Consider the following 16,904-nt stretch of genomic DNA (forward strand, 5'->3'; position numbering starts at 1 on the left):
TAATTCCAAGAAAAGGAGGCACAGATGTCATTCAATATTTGTTGAGTGGAATTGAATTATGAATTTTGTGTGAAATGGACACAGAAAAGCACCTTACACTTCTCTGAGAACTACCAGCGATTAAAAGACATTAAGAAACAAGGAGAAACAGAGAAAATTAGTTTCTATATTAAGAATTCAGAAAAACCAAACACCAACACTGTAAGCCATTTTATAAATAAATTCAGTATGAAGTCATTCATTCATTCCCTACTATATTCACTTCCAGCGTAACTTTTAGAAAATACACCCATACCTAGCAATAGGGCTTTAAGCTTACCTACTAGATGAAGTGCAGAGTACAAGAAAAGAAGATCGTCTTCTTAGTTTAAACATCACCAAGGAAAATTCTCATTGCCTATGGTTCACAAAAGAAATAGTCAAGGGCTTTGAATGTATAAGCCAGTCAGAGTAAAGATTTCTTCCTATCAGACTGTAAGGAAGAGCAAAAGGAAGCTAAAAATAGTATTGGACCTTTATTTAGAATTGATTGTCAAAGCAGTGGTCCCTTTTGATCAGAGTGACTCAGAGAAATCATGTAATTCCTACTTAAATGACAGCTGAAAACTTCTGAAAGCAAGGACTACTTATGCAATCACTTTTAAAAAATGACTCTTCCCTCTGACTAGTTTTACACAAGTAAATGGGGAAATAGGAACCAATAGTCTCTGGTTGAGGGACTTTAGGCACAATATGACAGAGGGCCTCTGACGTCTTTTTTGCAATCTATCAGTGACTCAGTCACAGCCTACTATGGACTTCATCGGGTTACTGACTACCGTATCTTGCATTTTCCAAAAACAGTATTTTCTTCTATGATAAATTCCAAGCTCTGTATCCAACTATTGCTTTGCAATTCTGAGGTTACATCACCTGCTATGCTTCACAGAAGAGGCAATCCTCAAAAATAATGCCGTTTGCCTGGGATTCCATAATGAAACATCTCTTTTCCATCCACAACCATATACATAATTCATTTTAAGAGCTGTTTAACTTAAACTTTTTGAAAAAATATATTTTGAAATACTAAATTTCACTTATTGAAAGATACCAAATCCAGTCTTTCAAGTTCTACACCCTTACAACAATCACTTCTCTCAACATGAGGGTCAACAGACCAAAGTTATTAGGGCAAATTTTTAAAAGTATGAATGGCCAACATTTAGGCTGGAAACTCAAATATAACTACTGCTTATATATATTTACTTATCTAACATATTGGGTTGGCCAAAAAGTTCCTTTGGTTTTTCAAGTAAAAATAAAAGACACATTTTTCATTTTAATCAAGAACTTTATTGAACAGCGTATTCACCCTTTTGTTCCACTACCTTCTGCCATTTTTCAGGCAACTTCATAATTCCATCTTCCTAAAACTTTTTATCTTTTTGAGCAAAGAACTGTTCCAGGTGCCTTTTACAGTCTTCCAGGGAATTGAAATCTTTTCCATTAAGAGAATTTTGTAAAGACCAAAATAAATGGAAATCTGAAGGTGCAATGTCTGGTGAATACAGTGGATGAATCAGAATTTCCCAGCCAAGCTGTAACAGCTTTTGCCTGGTCATCAAAGAAACACGCAGTCTTGAGTTATCCTGATGGAAGATTATGTGTTTTCTGTTGACTAATTCCGGACGCTTTTCGACGAGTGCTGCTTTCAGTTGGTCTAACTGGGAGCAGTACTTGCTGGAATTAATCGTTTGGTTTTCCAGAAGGAGCTCATAATAGAGGACTCCCTTCCAATTCCACCGTATACACAACATCACCTTCTTTGGATGAAGACCGGCCTTTAGTGTGATTGGTAGTGGTTCATTTCGCTTGCCCCACCATCTCTTCCGTTCCATATTATTGTACAGTATCCACCTTTCATTGCCCGTCACAATTTGTTTTAAAAATGGAACGTTTTTGTTACGTTTAAGTAGAGAATTGCATGCAGAAATACAGTCTAGAAGGTTTTTTTCGCTTAATTTATGTGAACCCCAAACACCAAAGCGATTCACGTAACCAAGCTGGAGCAAATGATTTTCAACTCTTGATTTGGATATTTTGAGTATGTAGGCTATCTCCCACGTGGTATAACGTTGATTGTTCTCAATTAATGTCTTGATTTGATGGCTATCAACTTCAACTGATCTACCTGACCGTGGAGCATCTTCCAGCGAGAAATCTCCAGCACGAAACTTCGCAAACCACTTTTGACACGTTTGATCAGCCACAGCACCATCTCCATACGCTGCACAAATCTTTTTTTGTGTGTTTCAGTTGCGTTTTTACCTTTCTTGAAATAATAAAGCATAATATGCCAAAACTGTTGCTTTTTTTCTTCCATCTTCAACATTAAAATGGCTACACAAAAATTCACCAATTTTGATAAGTTTTTTTAAAATGCATGCTGATATGACAGCTGTCACAATACAATCTAACAAAATTGTTTCAAATGAAGTTAAAGACAACTAAGTGCTACTAGAGCCATCTTACGGAAAAAACCGAACAAACCTTTTGGCCAACCCAATATAAGGAATTATAACCAAAAAGTATGCCCAAGATCAGGTCCATATGTGTAATAAGGCCAAAGTATTGGTCAAAGGAGTGATTATAACAGTCATTTTAACCACTGACCTGGATCACGGAATGACTGGCTGACTGTTTGCAGGACTTGAGTGGACATGCAGGTAAACACAACAAAATTCCGGTTGACAATGCACACACTTTTGGAACAACAAATAAGTAAATATAACATGGGCTATAAGGCCTCCAAGGTACTAATTTTTCCTTTTTTCACCATAGTTTTTCCAACTGGACTTTGGAGTCTTGATTCTAGGACTGCTGCTATATTTCTAAGAGGAGCTCTTCCCAAACCAAAGGCATGACACATTTGTGCTTCTGAGTCATAAAGAGATGGACCTTCAAGAAAGATGGCCTACAGATTCAAAAGTTAAGTGTATATATTTAAATGCCTGGCCTAAAAAAAACAGAAACAAAAATGAAAAAACTAAACAAACTGAATAAAGAATCACATTTGTTCCTTTGTTGTTAAAAATGACTGGTCTATAAAGGTTTCAGTAGATGGGGCCACGCAGTATATAACTGGGACTGAAGACAACAATTGAAAATTTATAGCTTCTAAAAAGAGAACTAGAATATATAAAGTTGGTGTTATCATTTTGGGGGAGAAACACTGAATAGGTTAGGAGAAAAAAAGGAATGAAAGATTTGTTTTATCTTAAGAACCATTTGCCCCACACAGAATCTTTAAAATAGACAACTATACAAAACTTATCTATTGTTCTTATGACATTTAAATAAGTTACACAAAGTGAAAAATGTGGTGTTAGTTATCTTCTTCCTCATTCTCTTTAATTACTGGGGTACCTAAAATGAAAAAGAAAATTATTACTGGTCATTCTCAAGAGACTGTTAAATTCTAAATGAAAATATTTTTCTGTTAACCTGAGGAGTTCTGAGATGCTGAGAAGTGTGCCATAATAAAAATAATATCATAAAATAATCTTTAAAATTTCTAATTATCCAAAAAGCCTCTCAGGAGAATTCCCAAATGGATTAATATAAGTAATTATAAATATTCAGGTCCCCAAATGCAGAGTTACAAATAAAAATGCCTACAGGTACCAGGCAGAAAAATAAGGCCCTATACAAACTAAAAACTTTGTATGTTAAACACAAAGAAATATTCATTTTTCACAATAAAATATGCAATCCCAGTATTGCCAGAATCTGAATTTTTATGTTATTCCCCCAAATACTAAACATTGGGGATAAATTGGGAAAAAATAAAAAGAACCAAAGCACAGAAAATAAAATACATCTGCAGGTTCTCACTGGCCCAAGAGCCAGCCATTTCTGAGCTCTGGCATTTGAAGCATGCCCACAATCTGACCCTAGTCAACTGTCTTAACTCTTCAGCCAGTCACCCTCCACTCCAGATGAACTGATCAACTCATTGTCTCCTAAACTCATCTTGCAGACTACTACCTCTGGATTCCTGGCTAACAAAGTTCCTCCATTTTGGAATGCCCCCCATAACACCCCTTCCATCTAGGCCCTACCCTTAAATTAAGAGCCATCTCCAGTGCCTCTTCCTGTGTGATTCTTCTTTATGGCAACGAGCAGAGTCTTACCCCTCTGTACTCCCCACAGCATCTGTTTGTGGGGGGTAGTGAATGTTTTATTGAAATATACATACAAAGTACACAAATCATAAGTGTACAGATTGATAAATGTATACAAAGTGAACACATCTGGTAACCAGCACCCAGATTAGGAAGAGAACATTATCAGAACCCCCAAAACTTCCTCAGGTTCCCTTCCAGTTACTGTCCCCCAACAAAAGGTATATTCTGGGCTTCTCTGGTGGCGCAGTGGTTGAGAGTCCGCCTGCCGATGCAGGGCACACGGGTTCATGCCCCGGTCTGGGAAGATCCCACATGCCGTGGAGCAGCTGGGCCCGTGAGCCATGGCCGCTGGGCCTGCACGTCCGGAGCCTGTGCTCCGCAACGGTAGAGGCCACGACAGTGAGAGGCCCGCGTATAGCTAAAAAAAAAAAAAAAAAACAACGGTATATTCTATCCTAATGTCTAACACCATGGATTATTTTGCCTGATTTTGAAACTGATATGAATAGAATGATGTAGTGTGCGCTCTGTGTCTGGCTTCTTTTGCTCAACATTATGTTTATATGATTCATGTATATTGTGTGAAGCTATAGTTCATTCATTCTCATTGCTGTTTAATATTCCATTGTATGAATATGTCATAATTTACTTATCTGTTCTATTGTTGTTGGGCATTTGGGTTGTTTCCAATTTATAGCTATTAAAATAGTGGTGCAATGAGCATTGTCATACAAGTCTTTTGGTAAACATCCATGCTCTTTTCTTCTGGGTATATAGCTAGGAGAAAAGTTGCTGGGTCATGTGGGATATGTATGTAGAGCTTCTGTAGATAATGCCAGTTTTCCAAAGTTATACCAAGGTACATTACTATCCAGCAGGGTATGAGAGTTCTAGTTGCTCCATGTTCCACTAACATTTGGTATTGTCTGTCTTTTTCATTTCAGCTCTTTAACACCCCTCAGTTTTTCTTACAAGCAACTGAAGAGGAGCAAAACGAGGCAAGCTAGCAGCTGCGGCCACCTGTGTTCTGGTCCATCTCACTGGTTTAGGATAGACCAGCTGGTTTTTCTAGGGGCTGTTCAGATTGGCCTGAAGTCAATATTTGGTCCAAAAGGCTGTATATAATGTGACTTGGTATATTAAGGGTCTATATAAGGGATTCTTTTCCATTCTTAATGGAAGGGGTTCACTTCCTGTGCACAATGAGAAAGGAAGACAAATGATTTCAAATGGTTTCTAGAGGTCAAAGTTGAACATAAAAAGGCTGAAGTCCAAGGCTCTAATGTACCCTCTCTTTTGTTCTATTTTATTTTAACTTATGAAATATTCATTCATATAGATACAATATAAATAAAAATTAACAAAACCAATTATTGTATACCCACCACCCAATTTAGGAAACAGAACATCACCAGTATCTAAGAAACCTGTTTGCCTCTTCCTGTTTATTCCTGTACCTCCCACAAGAGGCAGTCTAGTGTCTTTGTTATTTTACTGCTAGGTATGTAGCCAGAGGGAAAAAAGGGAACATTCTGCATGATTCCATTTATATAAAAGTCTATAAAATACAAACTAATCTATAGGGACAGAAAGCAGATCAGTGACTGCCTTGGGAGGGATGGTGGTGAGCAGCAGGAGGGAGGGATTACAAAGAGGCAAAAGGAAACTTTTTGGGGTGATATATATGTTCATTATCTTTCCCCCCAACTTTATTGAGATATGATTGATATATAACATTGTGTAGGTTTTAAGGTAAAAATGGCCTGGCTTCCTCATAGGACCACTGGAAGGAGGAAAGACCCAGAGAGGTCTGTGATTCTTTTATCATTTCTGGTTTTCAGATGACAAAAGAACAAAGTTTGGTGAGATGAATTAACCAGCCCAATGACAAAAAAGCTAGAACTGGGACTTGAACCCAGTCAGTCAGGGATCTCTCCTGACATTTTCACCTATCTTAGGTATTGAGAAACTAAAATTAGGGGGGAGAGGGAGAGAGAACATTACAATTTTGATCCAATTGTGAAAAAGCAACTCCTTACTATTTATGTCTAATTATTTTGCAAAATAATACGTTTGGGACTTGAGAATAAACCCAGCTGTCTTATAAGCTTTTGGTTTAGGGATGATCTTATACCAGTCTAAATATTCTAGAAGTCTTTCATCTCACTCTGGCCCAAACTGGGACCACAAAATTTCCTACGGACAGAAATAGCCTTGGAGACCAGAGATAACCTATCATTTTCTTTAGTTTTGCTCCTTTTCATGATTCCGTGCTACAAATTCAATTCTTACACCCAGAAAACATTTCCAAGCTGGCCCAGAGTCACTCACCATCTAGCTTTTTCAGTTTGGGTACTCTCTTGGTTGCCTCGTCAATCCAGTTCCCTTCAGCAGAATGTTTCTCTTCCAAGGGATTGCCTACAAACACCAGGTCTTCTAGGCATGGTAGTTCTGCCAGCTTCAAAAATTCACCTACAAGTACAAAGAATACATTCCATATTAAAATGGCAAGTTTTACTCTTATGATTTTGAAGGGTGAATCCCCGTATCACTAGCCCTCAGGTTGTGACTATTCAAAGAAATTCGTTGTTTAAGATTTTGAAGGAAGTAGGGGAAATTATACCATATGAAGTCATTCTCTGAAGACATTATGGAAAGGGAGGGAAAGCGAGACGTACCTCTTCTACCTTTATGCTAATCTAAGGATGGGATAAGAAGAGGAAATGAGGTTCAGAATCAACAAATCAATCTCCAGTGACAGGTCTTCTCTATACTGTACTACATCAGTATCAGCTAAACTAAACTGCCTTTGTCTCTACCCATTCCCTCATCTGTAAATTCTTAAAGCAACTCATTCAAGCCTCTATTGTAGAACTTATCACACAGTTCTCTAACTAACTCACAAACTAATCTTTCCCACTAAGCTGTGAACTCCTTGAGGGCAGGGATAATGTCCTATTCAACTATGTATCTCAACAGCCTGGCATAGTTCATGGCACACAATAGGACTTTAAAATGCTAAATGGATAATGTACAAGAAAAAAGAAAAGCAATATATGTGTTAAATAAGTCTTCCACCCAAGAATTATTAAACCAATTCCTTTTGGCCTTTGGACGATAGTTTAATTTTTTTCATGATTAATAGGACCAGGACCTATTCAATTATAATCATTCTAAGTAAATATTTAAATGTAAATTTCAAGTGTTTAGATGAAATATAGGAACTCCTATAGCTATTTCCCTCTGTGCTTAGAAAGAAATGTCCCCATTTCGTATCTTGTTCCCTATAGGGCTATTTTCTATAAACATGAGGTAGAAGGTTAGCAAAGAGCCAGCCTCACTTACCCCAGTCTTTCACCAGGTTATTAGACATGTAAAGAATCTTCAATTTCTTCATTACATGGATCCCTTTCAACTTCTCAATAAAATTGTAGGAGATCCACAGTTCTTCTAATGTGTCCCCTACTGCTTCCTGAAAAAGAAAGCAATTTGATTTACATACTTATTTTTAAGCTTTTCCTTCTGTCCCCTTCCTCATAAACATAAAGACAATGGCCTTCAGAGAGAACTGAGACCAAACTGTCCACTGGCAGGAGAGCTGAAGGCTGTGTGGGAGTTTTTTCTCATTAAGAAAGCCAAGTTGAACATTTTTTTCCTCTCTTCAAAATGATCTGAACTAAGAATAGCTACTGAAATCACCAAGAGGGGAAATAAGAGCACTCTTTTATCATTTTTCTTGAATAATATACTTTTCAAATTACTTCCCTATACATTGTATTATTTGATCCTTATTTAATTAAGATAGGCAAAGCAGGTTATTTGATTTCTATCCTAGATAGATTAAGGGCTTTTTCTAAGATCACAATTTTTTTTTGGCTGCACAACGCAGCATGCTGGATCTTAGTTCCCTGTGGATAGAGCCCAAGCCCACGGCAGTGAAAACACGCAGTCCTAACCACTGGACCACCAAGGAATTCCCAACAATGTTATTAAATAGTAGACCTATGTCTAAATTTCAGTGTTTTTAAAAAATATTTATTATGAAAACTTTCAAACATAAAAAAGTTGAAAAAAAAAGTTGAAAGAATATTATAGTAAATACCCATATATCTACTACCCAGCTTCTACCATTAACATTTTACTATCCTTTTCCTGTCACATATCTGGTCCATCTATCCATCCTGCTATCTATGCACCAATTCACTTTATTTTATCTGATGTATAAAACTCAACTTAAAACCCATAGTCTTTTCATTATACTATAATGATTATGTCATACTGACTCTTAAATGCTAGATACAATCAATAGTGGCACAAAAACTTTTCCTTCTTTCATATACAAAAGACAAAATGTAGTGATTATTTGTTCCTTAAAAAACAAAAAAATGACTAGGCAGAATCAATTCGATGTTCAATCCCCTCTTAACCCAAAAGAATTTACCTACATCCACATGGTAATGCTAGAATGTAGGACCCAGGTCTATGTACTGGTAAATGTACCTTTAAAGACTATAAAGAGAATAAATGTACTCGGGATAAATATCATTAATGGATTTTCCATAGAGATGGAACCAAGGGGAAAAGCTGAGAATGGAGTGGTCTGAGTTAGTTCTGTGTGTCATCCCAAGGCCCATAATTCATCTTAGTTTCAACTTTCTAAGTAGGAGAAACAACAATTTCGAAGTAAAAGAAACTTTTAAATCAGTCCACCCTGGCACTGAAAGTGTGAGGCAGCAGAAAAAGTAGTGACTAAATAATACTAATTAGAAAGTTTAGGCTCAATTCTGGATTCTGCCACTTACTTAGTGTCATTTTACATGTGCAGATGAGGACTCTTGGTCAGTTTTCACATAGCCAATTTGATCAATTCTCCAAACAGCCAATTTGCTGAATTTACTCTTCTACTGATTTACTGAAAAACTGGTTAACTACTTACAAATTATAGCAATTTGTTTTAGATAGGATAGGACAGAAATTACTTTAGACGGGATAACTTCTGAAGATGTCTGTTGTGCTTCGTTCATTCCTTACAAGCATTAATTGAGTTTCAGTTTAGTTTTCAGCCAATTTGATGCAGCTGTTCTGCCACGACCAAATTTCTTTGCATTTGGGGACTTTACTTGGGAATATAAATTCTCATTGCAGAATGAGGATTTCTTATGTATATTGACTAACAAATGTTGTATAGATTTTGGGTGTCCAGGGCATAGTTTTGTCTTTCAGTACATTTTCAATCTATTCCACTGTTTTTCCTACTTCCCTAAATATAACAATTCACTAACCAACTCAATTAGATTACTATTTTTATGTGTTTTAATCGTTTGAGAAGTGATCAGTGTCTAAAATATGAAACTGACATTCTACAAAGATGGACTGACGAATCTAACAGCTGGGATAAGACAGCTGCACTAAAATTAATACTAAATAAAATCTTAAAGAAAAGCTTAAAAGGTGTTGAAACCATTCCAAGCAACACAATTTTCTATATATTTGTAAGTAGGTAATAAAGACATAATTTTGGTGAAGCAATCTGGTGAATGTTAATCAATAAAAACTGGCTAAGTCTGTGTGACTCAATTCAGTGAAATCTGTCATTCAGTAAACTAGCCCTTTGGAGAACTGTACATCGAATGAACAGGCATTTAGCCAACTGGTCTGCTTCCGCATGTGAATAAATGACTTCTCTTCTTAGTTTCTAACTCTGTAAAATAAGGAGGCTGGCACAATGAGCTAGCACCTCATACCTATTAGGATGACTACTGTCAAACAAACAGAAAATAACAAGTATTGGCAAGGATATGGAGAAACTGGAATCCTTGTGCACTGTTGGTGTGAATGTAGAATGGTGTAGATGCTATGGAAAACATTTTGGCAGTTTATCCAAAAATTAAAAACATATGAACCAGCAATCCCGCTACTGGGCATATATCCAAAATAATTGAACGTAGGGTTTCAAAAAGATATTTGGATACCCATGTTCATAGCAGCATAATTTACAACAGCCAGAAGGAAGAAACAACCCAAGTGTTTGTTGATGGATGAATGGATAAACAAAATATGGTCTATTTATACAACAGAATATTATTCATCCTTAAAAAGGAAAGAAATTCTGATACGTGCTACAACATGAATGAACCTTGAGGACATTATGCTAAGTGAACTAAGCCAGTCACAGGAAGATGAATACCGTATGATTCTACTTATATGAGATATCTAGAGTAGTCGAATTCATAGAGACAGAAAGTAGAATGGTGGTTGCCAGAGCTGGTAGGAGACAATGGGAATTTACTGTTTAATAGGTATAGATGTTTGGTTTTCTAAAATGAAAAGAAATCAATTCTCTCCACGTCAATCTATAGATTCAATGCAACTCTACTAAGACTTCCAATGGGATTTTATTTTTTACGAACTTGATAGACTGATTTTCAAGTTTCTCTAGAAGAGTAAATGTCCAAGAAAAGCCACAAATGTTTTGAACAAAGAGAGAGGACCTGTCTCAATAGATATCAAAACATATTATAAAGCGAAAGAAAAGTAAAGCAACATGATATTGGAGCTGAAATATATAGGTAAAACAACAAACAGAAAGTAACTTGAGGGACTTCCCTGGTGGTCCAGTGGGTAAGACTCCACGCTCCCAGTGCAGGGGGCCCAGGTTCGATCCCTGGTCAGGGAACTAGATCCCACATGCTGCAACTAAGATCTGCATGCTGCAACTAAGAAGTCTGCATGTCACAACTAAAGATCCTGCACAGCCTAAATAAATAAATAAATATTTTAAATAAATAAATAAATAAAAAGCACTTGCCAAAAGGATTAGCCTTAAAAAAAAAAAGAAAGAAAGAAACTTGACCATCCAGGAACCTACCCATGCATATACAAGAGTTTATTTAATATGTGGCATTTCCAAACAATAGAAAAAGGAGACTTTTCAATATATGGATAACCATTTGGAGGAAAACAAATAAGGTCTGATATCTGTCACATGCAATTTGCAAAAATAAACTCCAGATGGATTAAAGGTATAAACTTTTAAAATTTATACTTAAAAAACAATAGAAGTACTAAAAGAAAATATAAGATGATTTTTTTATAATCTAGAAGTGAAGACCTTCTATAAGATACAAAACACAGATGTTATAAAGACTTGACAAATAAAAATTTTAAAACTCCATACAGCGGGCTTCCCTGGTGGCGCAGTGGTTGAGAATCCGCCTGCCGATGCAGGAGACACGGGTTCGTGCCCTGGTCCGGGAAGATCCCACATGCCGCGGAGCAACTAAGCCCGTGAGCCATGGCCGCTAGGCCTGTGCGTCCGGAGCCTGTGCTCCGCAACGGGAGAGGCCACAACAGTGAGAGGCCCGCATACCGCAACAACAACAACAAAAAAACTCCATACAGCAACTATGAATAAAATAAAAAGACAAGTGACAAACTAAGAGAAAATATATTAAATAATTCTGAAAACTTTGCATTAAATTGCAGTGTGGAATTTGCAATCAGATTGCCTAGATTTTACTAAGTCCTCCACCTTTTCCTTTTCCCTCCTGCCCTTTTTCTCTCCTTCATCATCTTTTCTTTTGTCTGTTTAGCTATTCATTTGTAGATGGACACTTGGGTTGCTTCCATCTTTTGACTATTGTGCATAATGCTGCTATGAATATAAGTGCACAAATATTTTGTTTGTATTTTGAGGGGGGATCATTAGTTGTTTTTTTTAAATTTAAAGAGTAACATACATAATCATCACCTAAATAAAAATATAAAATATTTTTTTAGAAAGAGTAACACACAAGATAACAACATAACAAAAATCAAATAGTGAAAACAAGTATAATGAAAAGTCTCTTTCTCACCCACACCTGTTCCCTTCCCCAGAGGTAACAGCTATCATCAGAAATATTCTATGCATATATGTACACAGAAATATCCACTTTGCTTCTTTTCATTTAATAATATACCTTGCAAATTATTCTATTTCAGCACATATAGATAAGTCCTCATATGACCTCATTTTCCCCCTTGATATATTTTGTTTAGCTAGTCTACTACTGATAGGCTACTACTTAGATTGTTGCAGTCTTTTATACAAGATATATTTCAATGAATGTACTTGGTCCACCATCTTTGTTCATGTATGTGAGTATGAAAAACTCCTTGATATAGAATAGTTGGGACAAAGTAAATACACATTGAAGACACTGATAGTTATTGACAGACTGCTCATCTCAGCAATAGGGTTTAACAGCGCCTGTTCACTATACCTGGGCATTTTACATAACTATCTGAGCCTCAGTTTCTTTTTTTTTTTTTTTTTTAAATTCATTTTATTTACTTATTTATGGCTGTGTTGGGTCTTCGTTTCTGTGCGAGGGCTTTCTCTAGTTGTGGCAAGTGGGGTCCACTCTTCATCGCGGTACGCGGGCCTCTCACTATCCTGGCCTCTCTTGTTGCGGAGCACAGGCTCCAGGCGCGCAGGCTCAGTAAGTGTGGCTCGTGGGCCCAGTTGCTCCGCGGCATGTGGGATCTTCCCAGACCAGGGCTCGAACCCATGTCCCCTGCACTGGCAGGCAGATTCTCAACCACTGCGCCACCAGGGAAGCCCTGAGCCTCAGTTTCTTTATCTTAAAATGAGGACTGAGGATTTTTTATCTTAAAATGAGGATATTATCTACTTGTTTTGAGTTTCAAATGAGATAATGCATGTAAAGAGTCTGCTACACAGTTCATAAATGTAACAACAATAATAGTAATAACATTATCAATACTGGATAAATATTAGGAATATTGAGGAGTGCCTAGAATTTAATAAGAAAAAGATAAAAGTAGAAAATGGGTAAAAAATGTTAGGTCAATTTCCAAAAGAGGAAACATGCATAACCAATAAGTATACAAAAAGATGTTCAAAGTCACAACTAACTAAAGAATACAGATTAAATCAATGTAATACTCCCTTTTTGCCTATTATATTGGCAAATATTAAAAATATGGGGCTTCCCTGGTGGCGCAGTGGTTGAGAGTCCGCCTGCCGATGCAGGGGACACGGGTTCGTGCCCCGGCCTGGGAAGATCCCACATGCCGCGGAGCGGCTGGGCCCGTGAGCCATGGCCGCTGAGCCTGTGCGTCCGGAGCCTGTGCTCTGCAACGGGAGAGGCCACAACAGTGAGAGGCCCGCGTACCACCAAAAAAAAAAAAATATATATATATATATATGGATAATACTCAGGGATGTTGAGGGTGGAGGGAGTAATCTTCACCCTTATACCATTGATGGAAGCGGAAACTGGCATATTGTGGGAGCAATCTGAGGTACTTGTCAAAAATTTAAATGCACAAAAAAACCCTCAGCTTTTCTACTTTTAGGAATCTAGCCCATGTAAAGATTCAAATAACTGCTAAAGGATATATGTAAAAAGATGTTCACTACAGCATGATTTGTAATAGCAAAAAAAAGAGAGACAGACAGACAGATGCCCTTTCTTCAATAAAATATCTGGAAATACTCTAAATGTTCAGCAGTATATGAATAGTTAAATACATTGCCATATACTGATAATGTAGAAAACAACAGCTATTGAAAAGAATGCATTAAATCTGCCTGGTTTTACATGGAAGGATATTCCTGATATATTATTGAATGAAAAAACAGGAAAAATATGCCCAGTATATTATCAGTACAAATATATATTACACACACATTCACATGCATGCACATGCACACACACAGATATCTGTTTATTTGTGCACAGAAAAAAATTTAAAGTATACCAATATTATTTCTGTTACCTCATGGAGGTGAGGAGGTAGGGAGAGGAAAGACTTTCACAGTGTATTTCATACATTTATTAATTGCTTGATTTGTTTTTTAAATACAATTACATCTATTACTCTTAGAATTAAAATTTTAACCTAATAGTTTTTCTAATTAGTAATATTACAAAGCATTAAGTCACAATAAATATTTATAGAGTGCCTACTACATGTATAAAGCACCAATGTAGATGGTGATGAACAGAACTGACGTGCTTATCAGGATTTGTGTGTGTGTGACACAGAGAGAAAGAGACAGAGACAGAGGAAGAGACAGAGAGGGGAAGAGAACAAACAAATAAGAAAAATGGAAAAAAATTATAGGTGATAAGAGTTATTGCCTAGAGGACTGCTTTAGATATCTGAACTGAAGTGTGAAAGTTAAGGAGCCAGTAATGTGGAAATCCAGGGTAACAGAGTTTAAGGCAGAGGAAACAGCAAGTACAAATGTCCTCAGGTGGGAATTAACCTGGCATGTTCAAGGAAGAGAAAGAAAGCCAGTGGCTGGAGATTACCAACTAGGAAGAAGAGTAATATGAAATGAGATCCGAAAGGAAAGCAGAGGTCAGCCAATCATATATAAGAACAGGCTTATAATGTATCTTAATAGTCAGTTTCCCTAAGTAGTTTTAGATAGACTCCTTTTCTTCAATTTAACATTCCATGTTTCCATATTATAGTAGTTATTTGTAACTTACTGAGGCAGCTATTCAAATCATGCTATGAGGCTGATGTGTCTAGATGAATAACCCAGCATGTGAACCTATTTGAAGTCCACCATCTGTATCCCTATGCAGACATATTTTTCTTTAGTCTTTGCATAAGTAGTAAAGCTTTTGTACTGGTTAAATGTTTTTGGTGTATGTACACACACACACACACACACACACACACACACACACACACACACACACACACACACACACACACACACACACACACACACACACACACATCCTGGGGAAAAAACCAACTGTTGGGGGTTATTGATAGCAGTCTATAGAAAGTAAAGAGATCTAAGTAAGTAATGGTTCAGCTACATAATATCTCCATACATGCCTTTAATCCTATATTTACAATTTGTTGTTTCTAGGTATATATTACATTTCATGGGAGAAATTATACACCATATCAATAGTTGAGAATCTGGTATTCTGTAAATACCTGGGGGAACATCAGGCATTTATCATATTGGCCCTAAAAATTTAGGGGTATATTTATTTGCAAACTCTTCCTTTACAGATAATTCAAAGTAATGTTTAGCCTGACGTATAATAAATTCTGGATTTTTGTACTATAATTTAATATTTAATCCATTATGAATAATGTCCCTATATATGACATTTTTACCATCTAAGGCTCACAGAATGAAGAGAAGGCAAAATGTCGTTACATTTACCAATCATTTAGAACATCAAAAAAAATTTTTTTCATAGATCATTTTATTCATCACATCTAGCTAGAAAGCAAATAATTCATCTATTGGTTATTGTTTTGTGGGAGAAAACTCCCTTTATTTAACTACAGAATGCAATCTCTAAGAATTTCCAAGCATTTTATAAATTTATGTCAGTAAGCAGACATGTAGTTGTGGGAATATTATCAGATAATTCAAGATAATTCCAAAATTGCACCTCTGAACACTGACTCCTATTCATGTGTTTTAGCTGTTTCTGTAATGGATGGGGGAGGGGAATGGTCATTTTAGCCTGTCTGGTTTTGGGAGGTTATTGTTGGGAAGCACTGCAGTTTCAGCCTCATTGACTCTTATGAAGAACAGCTAGAATTATAGGGCTTGGCGGGGGGACAGGAAACCCGAGTTACAAAATATTTCAGGGTTTTTATGAAGTATTTAACAATCAGCACTTAAAAAAAATTATTATCTTTTGGGGAACATACACAAGAAAAAGAAATTAGTTTCATCTTTTCTGAAACTGCCTAGTTTTACAATATTGTTTCATCTCAGCTTTGCAAGGAAATTCAAGTGGCCAATAAATATACAAATAAAATACACTGTGAAAAATGTTAAAAAATTTAAAAATGCCCAAGGTTGGTAAAGGGAAATGAAAACCCTCATACATTATTGATGGTAGTATAAATTGTTACAAGCTTTCCAAAGGGTAACTTGATAATATGTCACAAAAGCCTTAATTCATACTTTTGACCCAGCAATTCCATTTCAAGGAATTTATCCAAGGAATTATTCATAGATGTGTGAAATAATATAGCTAAAAGGAGATTTATGACAGCATTGATTACAATAACTCCAAACTGGAAATAAATAATTAATAATAACTTATTTAAATAAATTATGGTACATGAATAAAATAGAATATTATGCTGTCATTAAAAAAGTATGGTTGAGGGCTTCCCTCGTGGCTCAGTGGTTGAGAGCCCGCCTGCCGATGCAGGGGATATGGGTTCGTGCCCGGGTCCGGGAAGATCCCACATGCTGCGAAGCAGCTAGGCCCGTGAGCCATGGCCACTGAGCCTGTACGTCAGGAGCCTGTGCTCCACAACGAGAGAGGCCACAACAGGGAGAGGCCCGCGTACCGCAAAAACAAACAAACAAACAAACAAACAAAATCTTGGAAAAAAATCTAAAATCTTACCAAGTCCTATAAGGATTGGTTCTTGGCTCCCTCTCCAACCTCACTGAGGACAATTCTCCCTCATTCAACTCTTGCTCTTACTCAAGCATACCAAGGAGCTTCAGTTTTAAGACATCTGCACTTGCTGTCCCTCGCCAGTCTGGAGCACTGGTACCTTGGTCAGCTCTAGAGCCTACATTCTCACTTTTAGAGAGGACTTCCCATCAATCTACGTTCTCTTATATGCCTCGTTTTTGTTTTTTAAAAATCAATAATTATATTTTATTCCACGATCACCATAAAATCCATATAAATGTTACAAAAGATAGAGATGGCA

The 16,904-nt window shown here is 36.7% G+C and overlaps 1 protein-coding gene across 1 annotated transcript in view; it reads right to left on the minus strand.

The window, feature by feature from the left end:
• Positions 1 to 857: 857 nt before the first annotated feature.
• DNAL1 (dynein axonemal light chain 1) overlaps positions 858 to 16,904 on the minus strand; it is a 39,704-nt gene continuing 23,657 nt past the window's right edge. The window contains exons 6-8 of the mRNA XM_059055917.2: positions 7,512 to 7,638; positions 6,498 to 6,638; positions 858 to 3,405 (exon numbers count right to left, since the gene is read on the minus strand). Of these exons, the coding sequence (XP_058911900.1) occupies positions 3,365 to 3,405; positions 6,498 to 6,638; positions 7,512 to 7,638 (309 nt within the window). The 3' untranslated portion in view covers positions 858 to 3,364. The remainder of the gene's footprint in view (positions 3,406 to 6,497; positions 6,639 to 7,511; positions 7,639 to 16,904) is intronic.

This window comes from Kogia breviceps, chromosome 3, assembly GCF_026419965.1.
Source record: "Kogia breviceps isolate mKogBre1 chromosome 3, mKogBre1 haplotype 1, whole genome shotgun sequence".
Classification (NCBI taxonomy): Eukaryota; Metazoa; Chordata; class Mammalia; order Artiodactyla; family Physeteridae; genus Kogia; species Kogia breviceps.